General features: G+C 41.1%; 1 protein-coding gene across 3 annotated transcripts in view; it reads left to right on the forward strand.

Annotated features, from left to right (window-relative positions):
* Nucleotides 1-15165: 15165 nt before the first annotated feature.
* Nucleotides 15166-16177, forward strand: part of LOC109239482 (splicing factor U2af small subunit B-like) — a 4441-nt gene continuing 3429 nt past the window's right edge. For all 3 annotated transcript variants that reach the window (XR_002069902.1, XM_019406056.1, XM_019406055.1), the window contains exon 1: nt 15166-15518. Coding sequence is in view for 2 of the 3 variants with exons in the window: in XM_019406056.1 (XP_019261601.1) it covers nt 15282-15518 (237 nt within the window). In the remaining variant the exon portion in view is untranslated. The remainder of the gene's footprint in view (nt 15519-16177) is intronic.

A 16177-nucleotide genomic window follows, 5' to 3' on the forward strand; every position in this document is an offset into this window, starting at 1 on the left:
GTTTCTTTCATGTATTTCCAAAGACAGTGTTGTATTACTTTTCTTTAGACCTTTTTTGTACTACTCCTAGATCGTCTCTGAAATTGTGACACCAGTCTTGGATAGATTTGTTATGGATTGGTATTGGTAGATTATTAAGACATTGCAATTCAGCCTTCCACTTATTAAAATCTGTTGTTGATTAAATGTTGGTTCTTAATTGTTAACAGAATAAAAAAAATAGAAATAAGGTAAATAATTCAATTGGTCGGCTTGCCTAGCTTTCACTAGTAGGTGCCATTACGACTCCCGAGGGTGGAAAATCCGGGTCGTGACACCAAACTTGACTCCGAACATAACTCAAATGATGATGGGAGAATGGAACCTGCCACCCCACTTTGTCCAAATCCAACACACCCACCCAGTGATGGACCTACCATTCTTCACACCGGAACTAACAACAAGCATCAACCCAATTTTTACCCCTTGGGATGCACATGCAAACCAAGTTCAAGCTCCCAATGCTCATCATGCAGCTCCCATACCACACCAAAATCTGGCACAGTCTCATACTCAAGCAAATCCAACAAACCAAGAGGAAATGATGGAGGCAGTGGAACCTCCCATCAACTTAATCCCAGAATTAGTGATAGACGATTCAAACCTCGACGAGCTATAGGTATTCATCTTCACGGATATGCAAGAGCAGAGGCAAGTGCTCAACTGTCCAACGTCACTCTACAAGTGCACGATGGACATAAGACCTCTAGCCGACCCAACAGTAGGGCAACATGCAATGATCCTAGTACCCTTCCAGAGAAGGAACCCAGTACATGCACCAAGAGTGGTGGAGAATGGAGATCTTCACAACCGGACCATCAACATGAATAGACCTATCTCCTTCATCATTTGGAATGTTCGTGGTGGAAACAGCGAGAATTTCAGACTAAACATAAGGGAAATGGTTGACAAGCACCATCCATGCATGGTCACATTGTTGAAACTAGGATGGACAATCACATGTCACTCCTAAACCCTTTTGGCTTCTCTGATATGATCGAGATCCCAGCTTAGGGACAATCAGGTGGTATGGTTATCCTCTGGGATCATAACATGGTCAATGTCCATAGCTTCGTGCGTAGAAGACAAGAAATCAATGCAATAATTGAGGTAATTCCCACTTGCAAAACTTGGTTGTTTACCTCTATTTATGCTAGTACTAACATTAACCATAGAAATCAAATGTGGAACAATCTTATTAACATGCATGCAAATTTTAACGGACCATGGCTAGTAGGGGAAGATTTTAATGATGTCCTAGATTCAACAGAAAAATTAGGAGGTAACCAAGTGAATAGAAACCGTTCCAAATACCTGTGGAACTGTATCAATAAATATGGCCATATTGATCTAGGGTTTAAAGAATGCTAATTTACTTGGACTAATCGTAGAAAAAAAAATAAAGGCCTTGTTATGGAAAAATTAGATAAAATCCTTGCCAATAGTGACTGGATTAGCTGCTTTCCAAATGCCTCTGTATCACCTTCCAAAAACACACTCTGACCATAATCCTCTACTCCTAGATATAATCCCTAGATCAAATATTTCCCCTCCTAAGCATTTTAGGCTCGAAACCTATTGGTGCACTTTAATAACCTAATAAAGGAAAGTTGGAAAGACACTAACTATCTGAACTCGGCTAATCATTTTCTAGGTAATGTTAAAGATTGGAAAAATAAGATCTTTGGAGATATCTTCAAAAAAAGAAAAATCTTGGCTAGGCTAAAAGGCATACAAGAATCCAAGCACTACTATAATGGTACCTTCCTACAACAATTGGAATACTCTTTACAAATAGAGTATAACAATTACCTCAAAATTGAAGATGATTACTGGAAACTTAGAGCCAGAATCTCTTGGATTCAAGAGAGAGATGCAAATACTAAGTTCTTCCACATCATGGCCTCTAACAACAGAAGGAAAAACAAAATTATGTTTTTGAAAAATGATGCGGGCAACTGGATCAATGATCCATCAGAAATTTTAACACATACAAAGCAACACTTTCTAAACACATTCAAAACTTCCCACATATCCACTAGTTGGATAGACATACTTCATGACCCTACAAGTTTCAACATAATTGATCTCAAAATATTAGATAATCCCTTAATGCCATCTGAAGTCACCAATGCTATCTATTCCTTCAACCCTTTAAGGCACCGGGACCAGATGGGATTCATCCTTTAATCTATCAAAAATACTAGAAATTTGTGGGGCCATCAGTCATTAATCTTTGCCTACAAATTTTCCGGGACAATTCAATCCCCGAAGGTATTAACAACACTTATATCTGCCTTATTCCAAAAATCCATAATGCAAATGATATAAAAAATTTCCGACCAATTGGTCTTTGCAATACAGTGTACAAAGTTATCACAAAAATTATTGCCAACAGATTAAAACCTTTTCTCAATGACCTGATTAACCCATTCCAAGCAAGCTTTATCAAAGGAAGGAGAACTAATGACAATGCTATTATAATTCAGGAGATCTGTCACGACCCAAACCGATGGGCCGCGACGGGCACCCGGTACCTTACTCAACCGAGTACCAACGTAACGTATATTTCTTATTACATCATCATATACACATGACATACGGGCCTAATAGGCCAACATGATCCTTTATAAAATCATAACATAGGCCGACAAGGCCGTACAATCTTTTATGTACACGGTATATGTCTACAAGCCTCTAAGAGTACATAAATGTCATAAAGGTCGGGGCAGAGTCCCGCCATACCAACAATACGCGTCTAAATCATACTAACCAAACGAGCAACTCCGAAGCAAATGGAGCGCACCAACATCTTCCGCTGAGCTGATAGCCTACTTGGAGGGCTCTCGACCTGTCTATCGGGACCTGCGGGCATGAAACGCAGCGCCCCAGGAAAAAGGGACGTCAGTACGAATAATGTACCGAGTATGTAAGGAACATAAATAAATACATAAGAGACATGGAAGGAATATAGAGTACATGACTCAATCTGTAAGTCTGAATAACTCTGTAAATCATAAATTACTTTTAGCGTCATGCATATGCATATGAATGTCATGCCGTGCATAGGTATGTTTCATAACATCATCAGCCTCTGAGGGCATCCCATCATATCATATTGGCCACTGTGGGCAAAATCATCATCGTATACTAGCTGATCAGGTGGTGGTGTGTATATAACGCCATAACCTTTCCCATATCCCATATACATATATATATATATATATATATATATATATATATATATATATATATATATATATATATATACACACGTATATAACGCCGTTTGAATCATATTTCAGCCAATGTGGGCAACATCATCATCATATACCAGCTGATCAGGTGGTGGTGCGTATATAATGCCGTAACCTTTTCCCATATCCCATGTACATATATTTATATATATGTATATAACGCCATCTGATCATGGGTCAATGCACATGTATAAATGAGAGAAATGCATGAAAAATACATAATAATCTCGATATTTCTTCCGGATAAACTTTTCCAACTGCGTATTATATTGAGACCCATGAACAGAAGATAAATAATTCTCATGGGGAATCAAGAATATAGACACCCCTACTATTTCTATGAATAGAGTAATTTATAGAAGCTGTGTATTTGCTCGTTTCTTCAGTATAATTTGGACCATGCCAAAAGAAAGAATGGATAGCCTTAACATACCTGTTCCTGGAATTATTCGAATGAAATGAAGCTTCTGCTTCAGTGAAATATCTTGAACGAAATTTGCTTGAATTCTTCGAAATTCTTGGAACGAAATTGTTCTGCTTTTCACGACTTGATGTAGTTAGCTCCCAATGTTATTTGTTCTTATTGTTGAAAAGAGATAAGACTTTAAATGAAAAGTTTGGAATTTGATATTGTTTTCTGTTCCTAATGGCCAACGTTTGGAATTGAATTTCCAAGAGCAAGAACAATGTTCTGTTCTTTTATTGCAAAGTCTTCAAAATAATGGCCACTAGTCTTATTTGCTAAGACTCAACTCTTAGTCATTTCATAATTAGCCATCTGGCCAAAAGTGACTACTTAGTCACTTTCAATTTCATGGCTTCTTGCCACGTGTAATTCCTATCCACTTATTGCTTAACTGGGTAATGTCCTGTTACCCGGTAATTAATCAATTACCCGTATAATTTAAAAATTATCTCAACTTAATTAAATACTACTCTCTTTTAACATACCTTGTACACCTTACTATCATGGCCATGTAGTACCTTGTATGGTACTAGTCCATAAATACCGGGTATTTTAGCTCGGACCGTATTTTATCCCAAAATGCCAAACTTTGACAGAATTCATCTTCTTAGACTTGCTCCCCCTTTCACCTTCATGAATTTACTAATCACTTGTGAAATAGCATAATCCTTATAATCCCCAAATAATCTTTTCCTTGGGTTGATGTCAATTACGTTACGACAAATTCAACGTAAAATACTGCAAGGTGCAATATCGTCGTAACTTATTACTGCGAAGCGTAATATGACAGTAATGTGATAATGTCGGGTACAACACTGTCGTAACTTAATACTGCAGGATGTAACATCTATCGTAATATATTATTGCAGAGGGTAACACCATCATAATATATTACTGCAGAGCATAACATCGACGTAATACTGCGTGGCGTAACAAGATCATTAACCAATTCAAAAGATTAAAGGGAAAAAGGCTAATATGATCTTAAAAATAGATTTAGAGAAACGTTTGATCGACTAGAATGGTCGTTTATCTATCGTAAGCTCAAATTTTTCAAATTCCCTCCGTCAATCTCAAAATTAATCATGAACTGTATTTGTACAAGCAATATAGCAATCCTAGTCAACGGCTCAACTACTGAATTCTTTAAACCAAGCAGAGGCATTAGACAAGGTTGTCCCCCATCACCCTATATTTTCATACTTTGTATGGAAATGTTCTCTCGTCTTATCTCCCATGAAGTTGATATTCGGCAATGGGACCCTATACACCTTAGTCTCCGAGATCCAGGCATATCTCACCACTTCTTTGCTGACGGTCTCACTCTAATGGCTAAGGTGAATGGGAAGTCATGCAACTCAATCAAAAAATGTCTCTCACTCTTCTGAAGTCTATCTGGACAAAATATTAATTTACAAAATCAAGGATCATTCTCTCAAAGAACTGTGCTCCCAACTTAGCTAAAGAAGTGGCAAATATTTTTGACATGAGTATTAGCAACTCCTTTGGGAAATACTTAGGATACCCCATACTTCAGAATCAACCAAAACCTAGGGACTACCAATTCATAATCGACAGCATGCAAAAAAGTTGACTGCCTGGAAAGCCAACTTTCTCAATATTGCTGGCAGAACAACCCTAGCAATCTCTTCACTAAACTCAATCCCCATCCATGCCATGCAATACACATTCCTACCCAATAAAATTCTCAATCAAATAGATCGTATCCAACGTAAATTTATCTGGGGATCAATCGATGAAGCAAAGAAACTTCATTATGTAAGCTGGAATAACATAACCAAATCAAAAGAGGAAGGGGGTATGGGCCTAAAAAAGGCCAAAACAAAAAACCTAATTTCCCTAAGCAACCTTGCTTGGAGGATACTCAGAAATCCAATACTCTATGGTACAAAATTATCATCTCCAAATATGTCAATAGCAATTCTAGAATCCTAACCTCCTTTATTTGGAAAGGTATCTTGAAAGGGTGGTCGGTCTGTTCAAAAGGCATAAGGTGGCAACCGAGAAAAAATTCAAAACTTGACCTACGGAACTCCATCTGGGTTCCAAACCTTCAACCACTAAGGCAATGCATTGAAGTACACCTTACCAAAACAGATTCAACACTGAGGGTCATAGACATAATCTCCAATGGCCAATGGGATCTATCAAAGATCTCATTTGATATTCCTAAGGATATTAAAACAAAGTTTGACCAAATCCCAATGCCTTTAAATTCGGGAAACAATGACACTCCAATCTGGCACCTCAACACAAATGGTTGCTTTAGCAACAAAAGTTGCGTTAATATTATTAATAACAATACCACAACCCCTAATCAGAGCTTCACGTGGATATGGAATAAAATGTCCTAATAAAATAAAATTCTTCCTCTGTCAATGCCTTCACAACAGAATTCCTTGCCATCAGTACCTCCACCATATTGGCATTAACATTGACAACATTTGCCCTATGTGTCGAATGGAGGAAGGAATCCATCATTCACATAATGTCCCATAGTTCAATCACTATGGAATAAATTAGGTTTCAGAAACCTAACCACTATTATCTCTCAACACTGGCTAATGCACATTAAAAGTCTTAGACCTAGCAGGAAACTATCTCACATTGAATGGGAAGACCTACTTTCCTTTCTAATATGGGGAATATGGCTAAATAGGAATAGTACAATACCAACAACACTACCCATAGACCATCACTTCAAAATATAATTAATCACTCCCTAGAATTTCACTTCATGTCCACCACAAACCCACATCCAAAAGAAATAATTTCTATCCAAATTCGTTGGCATGTACCCTAGAAAGGTTGGATAAAATTAAACATAGATGGTGCTTTTACAACTCAAAACTGGGAAATGGATATTAGGCTTTAACAAATACTGCAATGGTATATTTCCCTTACATATTGAGTTGCAGGCACTCCATGAAGTTTTTCAACTTGCAATCAGGTTTGATCTATTTCCGCTAGAAATAGAAACAGACTCAACAGAAGTAATGAATGCTATCATAATGGACATGCAACATTAGCTAATCTAATACAATCATGCAGGTCATTAATGCGCCAGGAGAAGGGCCTTCTACTACGACATAATTTCAGGAAAAAATTCAGTAGCGGACGCACTAGCCAAGGAAGCAAAAAACAAGGAAAACAAACAATATAAACCAGGAAGCACAAAACTTTTTGCGGATCCCCCTCTTTTTGTGAAGCATCATCATGCTAAGAATATGTGTAGGGAAAGCAGTATTATGAAGCAAGTGCATATTTCTACTTGTAATATGCTTAAGACTCTAGGCAACCAAAATATCACTAGTAATAGTACTCTTTTGTATGTGGGGATACCTTCCCCTATGGCCACTACTACAAACAATATGGCATTTAATATGTTAACCTCTATTTAGTAAGTAATATTAATCCTTTTATTACTCAAAAAAAATCAAATAAATAATTGGTTTTGTAAGTCGATTTAATTTGAATATTTCATTTTTTCGTTGAAACTTCACTCTATCAGATATTTTATTCTATAATATTGTATTATGGAATCTAATATGGGGATAAAACATGCTACTAGCTAATGTCTACATGGAAGCAATGGCTCTACTCTGGAGGTGCGCATCGGTCGGTTGGTTCGATTGTGAATGTTATCGATTTGGCACATCGGTTATCGATTTATAAATATATTAAATCTATAACCGAACCGATAAGATATCAGCTATTGATTATCGATCATTATCGGTTCGGTTATCGGTTTACCTGATAAGATAGCTCAATCTAGATTCTATAGGGAAGAAATAATGAAGGATAATGTGTATTGTATAAAGAATATGATAAACTTTCTTGGCTGTTGAAACCCTCTCAAAGAATATGATAAACATTACAACATTGTTTTTCTATGTGTTGAATTGCTATTTGGGAGGGTTGCATTGGTAGAATTGAAAAATTTATATAACCAATGGTAAAATCGTATTTTTATAATGTTTATTAGGTTATTGGTTAAACACTTAATAAAATTGGACAAACTGAGACCTGAACCGATAACTTAATAGTAAAATAATATTAAACTGTTACCGAACCGTTAACCAAATAACCCGATACCGATAACCCAATAAGTGTCACGGCCCCAGTTCACCCTTCGTGAACTATCGTGACGGCACCTAGTCTCTACGGCTAGGTAAGCCTAACAAATGCGGAAAACAACTAATCTTGCGAAATAAATAATCAAAAGCTGAAATAACTGAAAGAAATAATATTTAAATGCCGCTCGGCATATACACACAACTTCTCAAAAATCTGATACACTATCCCAAAACCCGGAAACTCACGGATCCACAAGCTGAGAAAAAATACTACATAGCTCTAATCTCCGGAATGTCTAACAAGAACATAAAGTACAGAATGGCTAAATACTAGATGCAGGAATAGAAAGAGGCTCCTCGGTCTACGGACGCGGCAGATATACCTCGAAGTCCCGTAGAATCGCCTCGCCTCAAGAATGGTAAGCCTGAGTAGAGGTACCTGGATCTGCACATGAAAAACATGCGCAAGAAGGGCATGAGTACACCACAGCGGTACTCAGTAAGTGCCAAGCCTAACCTCGGTTGGGTAGTGACGAGGAAGGTTAGGGCCCTACTGAGGTTAAATAAGATATAAGGTTTAACAGTGTAAATAAGTAACACAAGATATGAAGGACAGCAATAACTATCACAGAGGCAAGTAAAACACAGTAAGAGAATACAACTCAGCTCCAAGATAACAACCGGGGATCTCCCAAGATACCGTCATGTAGTCCCCAAATATAAATACCATATCCAGTGGATCTCCCGGGTGCAGTCCCGTAGTCCAACTCGTAAATGCGCGGGAATCTACCGGGTGCAATCCCGTAGTTCCAATGTAAAAGTGCAAGGGGATCTCCCGGAATGCAAATTCCGTAGTCCCAAAGTAAACATACATGGGAGCTCCCGGGGTACTGTCCCGTAGTCCCAAAGTAAATACGCAGCAACAACAAGAATTCAATCCAATCAATTGCATATCAAAGTGAAGCAGGTAATCCTGACCTAGCATAGTTCACGTAATACAAATAAGGCAGTTAAGGCAAATAGAGCAATTTAGGCAAGTAGACATGCTTCTCTAGGCTAACAGCAGGTTTAGTTTCCAAACAGTGTAAGCAAGAAAAGGAAGAACACAATTCAAGGCTATTTTTAATGAAAAACCGGATTTCCAACAATTAGCACAAGTACGCGCTCGTCACCTCATGTACGAGGCATTTCAACTACCACAATATCAATCCTAAGGGGAAACGTCCCCCACACAAGGTTAGACAAGCCACTTACCTCGAACAAGTGCAAGTCAACCCGAAGCCACGCCTTTGCCACGAGTATCCGACTCCAAATGGCCCAAATCTATTCAATTAAATTTCATAATGTAAATAACACTTCAAGTAATTGGTTCTATAATTAAATTCTAAGCTAATACGCAAAATGAGATAAAATGACCAAAACGCCCCTCAAACCCATGTCTCAGAATCGGGTGAAATTTAATTTTCGGAATCCTCATACTCTCATGAGTCTATGCATAACAAGAACACTAAAATCGGAGTTCAATTGACCCTTCAAATACCCCTTTTTGGTTCTCTTAAACTCAAGCCCTAATCACCCATTTCTCCCAAATTTTCCACCACTAATCAGGTATTTAATCACATAAAAATGAGTTATGAAGTCAAAAATGTTAACTCCAAGTGATTCCCCTTGAATCCCTCTTCAACCCTCTTCAAAAATCTTCAAAATCGCCTAACAATGGAGGAAACTAGGCTAAAATTCGCGAAATAAGCCTTTTAAAACATTCTGCCCAGACATTTAAAATCCTTCTTCGCGAACGCGGTCAAAGCCTTGCGTTCGCGAAGCACAAATTGACGTTAACCATTTTTCTTTCTTCGCGAACGCGACTCCTTACTCGCGAACGCGAAGCTCAGCTTCCCAGTACATCGCGAACGCGGCTCCCTTCTCGCGAACGCGTAACTCAAGACCACACCCCTTCGCGAACGCGGGACCTCCCTCGCGAACGAGAAGGCCAAACCTTCAGCTCCACTTCACAACCCTTCGCGAACGCGGGATGCACTTCGCGAACGCGAAGCACAACCTTCCCCCCAGCCCCAGCTCCTAATTGCGAGCGCGAGACCCCATTCGCGAACGCGAAGAAGGAAACCAGAACTGGGATGCTGCAATATTTTCTGCAATTTCTCTAAGTTCCAAAATGTCCCGTTGAGCATCCGAAACACACCCGAGGCCCCCGGGACCTCAACCAAACATGCCAACCAATCCTAAATCATCATTCAAACTTGTTCCAATCTTCGGAACGCTCGAAACAACATCAAAACACCTACTTCGCATCGGATTCAAGCCTAAGAAATCCAAAATCTTCTAACCTACGCTTTTGATCAAAAACCCAACCAAACCACATCCGAATGAACAAAAATTTTTCACACACATCCCAAATGACACAACGGAACTACTGTAACTCTCGGAATTCCATTCCGACCCTCGGATCAAAATCTCACTATCGAACCGGAAACTTCAAAAATTCAACTTTCGGCATTTCAAGCCTAAATTAGCTACGGACTTCCAAAACACAATCCGAACACACCCCTAAGCCCGAAATCACCTAACGGAGCTAACGGAACCATCGAATTTCCATTCCGAGACTGTATTCACACTGTTCCGACTACGGTCAACTTTCCAACACTTAAACTCTCATTTAGGGACTAAGTGTCCCAAAACTCTCCGAAACTCGAAACCGAACATCCCGGCAAATAAAAATAGCAAAAATAAACTTGGGGAAAGTAGTTAATAGGTGATCGGGGTGTAAATTCCAAAAACGACCGGCCGGGTCGTTACATCCTCCCACACTTAAACATTCGTTCGTCCTCGAACGAGCACAAAGACATACCTGAAGTAGTGAAAAGATGAGGGTACTGGCTGCACATATCCTGCTCGGTCTCCCAGGTCACCTCCTCGACCGGCTGACCCCGCCACTGAACCTTCACTGATATTGACCTGCCTGTCCAATATTGCCACTGGCTCCTCAACATAAGATAGATCCTTTTCCAACTGGACTGAGCTGAAATCTAACACGTGCGACGGATCACCGTGATACCTCCGGAGCATCGAAACATGAAATACCGGATGAACTCCCGCCAAGCTGGGAGGCAAGGTAAGCTCGTAAGCAACCTCCCCAACACGCCTCAATATCTCAAAAGGGCCAATAAACCTCGGACTCAACTTCCCCTTCTTCCCAAATCTCATAACGCCCTTTATAGGCGAAACCCGAAGCAGAACCCGCTCTCCAACCATATAGGAAACATCACGAACCTTCCGGTCCGCGTAACTCTTTTGTCTGGACTGGGCTGTACGGAGTCTATCCTGAATCACCTCGACTCTCTCCAAAGCATCCTGAACCAAGTCTGTGCCCAATAATCTAGCCTCACCTGGCTCGAACCAACCCACCGGAGATCTACATCGCCTACCATATAAGGCCTCGTACGGTGCCATCTGAATGCTGGACTGATAGTTGTTGTTGTAGGCAAACTCCGCTAATGGCAAGAACTGATCCCAAGAACCTCCAAACTCAATCACACACGCACGGGCATATCCTCAAGAATCTGAATAGTGCGCTCGGACTGTCCGTCCGTCTGAGGGTGAAATGATGTGCTCAACTCCAACCGAGTACCCAACTCCTGCTGTACAGCTCTCCAGAACCGCGATGTGAACTGAGTACCTCTGTCTGAAATGATGGAAACTGGAATACCATGCAGACGGACAATCTCCCGAATATAAATCTCCGCCAGCCGCTCCGAGGAATAGGTAGTACACACAGGGATGAAATGCGCGGACTTGGTCAGCCGATCCACAATAACCCAAATGGCATTGAACTTCTTCAAAGTCCGTGGGAGCCCAGATACGAAGTCCATGGTGATCCGCTCCCACTTTCATTCCGGAATCTCTATCTGCTGAAGCAATCCACCCGGCCTCTGGTGCTCATACTTCACCTGCTGACAATTAAGGCACCGAGCTACAAACCCAACTATATCCTTGTTCATCTGCCTCCACCTCAAATCCTGATACATCTTCGCGGCACCCGGATGAATGGAATACCGCGAACTATGGGCCTCCTCTAGAATCAACTCTCGAAGCCCATCAACATTGGGTACGCAAACTCAACCCTGCATCCTTAGTACTCCGTCAGCACCAATAGTCACATCTCGAGCATCGCCATGCAACACTTTGTCCTTGAGGACAAGCAAATGAGGGTCATCAAACTGACGTTCCCGGATACGATCAAACAAGGAAGACCGAGAGACCACACAAGCTAGAACCCGACTGGGCTCCGAAAGATCCAATCTCACAAACTGGCTGGCTAGGGTCTGAACATCCATTGCCATAGGCCTCTCTGCTGCTGGTAAATAAGCCAAACTCCCGAAACTTTCTGCCCGGCGGCTCAAAGCATCGGCCACCACATTGGCCTTGCCCGGGTGATACAAGACAGTGATGCCATAATCCTTCAGCAGCTCTAGCCATCTCCTCTCACGCAAATTAAGGTCCTTTTGGTTGAACAGATGCTGCAAACTCCGGTGATCAGTATAGATCTCACAAGGCACGCCGTACAAGTAATGGCGCCAGATCTTCAAGGCATGAACAATAGCAGCTAACTCAAGATCATGGACAGGAGTATATTTCTCATGTATCTTCAACTATCTAGACGCGTAGGCAATCACCCTACCGTCCTGCATCAATACCGCTCCAAGGCCAACTCTCGAGGCATCACAATAGACAGTATAAGACCCCGAACCGGTAGACAATATCAAAATTGGGGCTGCAGTCAGAGCTGTCTTGAGCTTCTGAAAGCTCTCCTCGCACTCTTCCGTCCACTAGAACGGAGCACCCTTCTGGGTCAGTCTGGTCATAGGTGCTGCAATAGATGAAAACCCCTGAACAAATCGGTGGTAATAACTTGCCAAGCCAAGAAAACTACGGATCTCTGCAGCTGAGGATGGTCTGGGCCAACTCTGCACGACCCCCACTTTCTTCGGATCCACCTGAATACCCTCTCTCGAGACCACATGACCCAAAAACGCCACGGAATCCAGCCAAAACTCACATTTTGAGAACTTAGCATACAACTTCTTCTCTCTCAAGGTCTGGAGCACTGCCCTCAGGTGCTGCTCATGATCTCCCCGACTCCGGGAATATACCAGAATGTCATCAATAAAAACGATCACGAACGAATCAAGATATGGCCGGAAAACACTGTGCATCAGATGCATGAAGGCTGCTGGGGCATTAGTCAGCCCAAATGACATAACAAGGAACTCGTAATGACCATACCGAGTCCTGAAGGCAGTCTTCGGGATATCTGGCTCCCGAATCTTCAACTGATGATAGCCTGAACGCAAGTCAATCTTAGAAAACACACAAGCACCCTGCACCTTGTCGAACAGGTCATCAATACGAGGCAAAGGATAGCGGTTCTTCACTGTCACCTTATTCAACTGGCGGTAATCAATATACATACGCATAGAACCATCCTTCTTCTTCACAAATAACACAGGAGCACCCCAAGGCGATACACTGGGCCGAATGGAACCCTTATCAAGTAATTCCTGCAATTGCTCCTTCAACTCCTTCAACTCAGGAGGAGCCATACGGTACGGAGGGAGAGAAATGGGTTGAGTGCCTGGCAACAGATCAATGCCAAAATCAATGTCTCTATCGGGTGGCATGCCCGGAAGATCAGCTGGAAACACATCAGGGAAATCCCGTACTACTGGGACTGAATCAACAGAAGGAGTATCCATACTGGCATCTCTCACATAAGCTAAGTACGCATCACAACCTTTCTCGACCATACGCTGAGCCTTAATGAAAGAAATAACTCTACTGGGAGTGTGACCTAAAGCACCCCTCCACTCAATACGCGGTACACCTGGCATGGCCAGCGTTACGGTTTTGGCGTGACAATCAAGAATAGCATAATGGGGCAACAACCAGTCCATGCCCAAGATAATATCAAAATCAACCATGCTGAGCAATAATAAGTCGGCTCTGGTCTCAAAACCACCAAGAACAACCAAACATGACCGATAAACGCGGTCCACAACAAGAGAATCTCCCACGGGAGTAGAAACATAAACTGGGGAACTCAAAGAATCCCGAGGTACACCCAAATGTGGCGCAAAATAAGAAGACATATAAGAATAAGTGGAGCCTGGATCGAATAGAATTGATGCATCTCTGTGACAGACCAAGATAGTACCTGTGATGACAGAATCGGAGGCGACAGCCTCAATACGGGCTGGAAGAGCATAATATCTGGCCTGGCCTTCTCCTCGAGGGCGACCTCTACCTCCCCGACCTCCACCTCTGGCTGGCTGGGCCGGTGGAGTAGCAACTGTGCTGGGACCATAGCCTGAGAGCTCTGCGGGGTCTGCTGTGGCTGAGGAGTCTACGGAGGTGCACCCCTCCTAAGTCTGGGGCAATCCCTCACCATAAAACTCTCCGAAACTCGAAACCGAACATGGCAAATTAAAATAGCACAAATAAACTTGGGGAAAGCAGTTAATAGGGGATCAGGGCGTAAATTCCAAAAACGACCGGCCGGGTCGTTACAATAAACTTTTTTGGTTCGGGCTATCGATTTTACCCGATATATGCCCAGCCCTACTCTACTCCATGGAGTCAAACTCGCCTTAAGAGACAAAATTACTATATCAAAACTGATTGTCAAGAATTAACAAAACATATTTATTAATGACAATTATCAAAATTTGGTTTATGATTGCATGTCCATATTATCTGATACAGGTAATCCAACCTTAAAGCACGTGTCTAGAGAAGCTAATTAGTGAAGAATATATATAGCTTGAATGTTTTTGGAAGTTTATTTGTCTATCCTATTTCCCCCGCTTTTGTTATTTGTGATTTTGAAAGAGAGAGAATAAGAGTCCGTTTGGATGAGCTTGTTTTAAGTGACTTTTAAGCCAAAATAGCTTATCAGCCATAAGTTAGGAATTCTAACTTTTGGCTTTTGGCTTGTTTTTGTCATTTTAGCTTAAAAATAAGTGCTTAAAAGCACTTTTTTACTTTATCCAAACATTACAAAATGGCTTAAAAGCGATTTTGGCTTAAAAACACTTAAAAACAAGTCTATCCAAACGGGCTCTAAATACTATGTTGCCTAGTCTAGTCTTCCTTTGTAAGTAATTACTTAAATAAAAGTCTTCTATTACAACAACCAAAAAAAAAAATTAAAAAATATTCATATATTGCAACAAGGAAATGAGCTTTTGGGATAATTACAAATATACCATTGTGTCCCAAATCCACATAAAAAAAACCCTCACATAGCCGAAATCAGAAACCCTAGCTTTCACCAAATCCAAAAACCGGAAGAGAGAAAAGGGCGGTGGTGGAGGAGAAGACGAAAGCAAAAGAGTTTTGTAATTCACCATGGCGGAGCACTTGGCTTCCATATTCGGTACTGAGAAAGATAGGGTGAATTGCCCTTTCTACTTTAAGATCGGTGCGTGTCGGCATGGTGACCGCTGCTCTAGGCTTCACACCAAGCCTAGCATCAGCCCTACCTTAGTGCTGTCTAATATGTACCAGCGCCCTGATATGATTACCCCTGGTGTTGACCCTCAAGGCCAGCCCCTTGACCCTCGCCAGATCCAGCGCCACTTCGAGGTATCTCTCTCTCTATATGTATATATGTATATCTCTCTCTGTGTGTGTATACAGTGTCTTACTGGTTGTGTATACAGTGTATACAGTGTCTTACTGGTTGTGTATGTATGGATGCATAATTATTTGTTTTGTTTTTATTTTGTATGGACACATACACGTGTACGATATGAATTTAGCTTAAATGGAGAATTGAGAATTCATATAGCTGACCTCAACTTGTTTGGGACTTAGGTGTAGTGGTTGTGTTTGTTAGACATCTGTGTGTGTATGTGTCCACATGGATCGATCTTGTTATACATGGGAATCTAAGGAGGTTCGAATCTGCTCATCTGCTGTCCTTGGTGGGCAGGTGGATGCGCAAAACCTGTACTCAAAAAAAAGAAAAAAACATATATGTATGAGTGTGGACGCTTGTGTGTGTATGATATAGTGTCTTACTGGTTTTGTACGTATTGATGGATGAATTGTCTAACTGTTATCTGTCGTGTTAAAAGTGTCTTATTGGCTTTTCTCCGTCATCTTTTTTTCTTTTTGGCATGACCATGTATCGCTGAATATATATAACATATTGTGTAGATTTGTTGTTATAACCTATACTTTCTGATTAATAAGTAAGGTTGCTTTAGTTTTAGATTGGAAGCTCCCCCCCCCCCCCCCCC

The sequence above is a fragment of the Nicotiana attenuata genome, unplaced genomic scaffold, assembly GCF_001879085.1.
Source record: "Nicotiana attenuata strain UT unplaced genomic scaffold, NIATTr2, whole genome shotgun sequence".
Classification (NCBI taxonomy): domain Eukaryota; kingdom Viridiplantae; phylum Streptophyta; class Magnoliopsida; order Solanales; family Solanaceae; genus Nicotiana; species Nicotiana attenuata.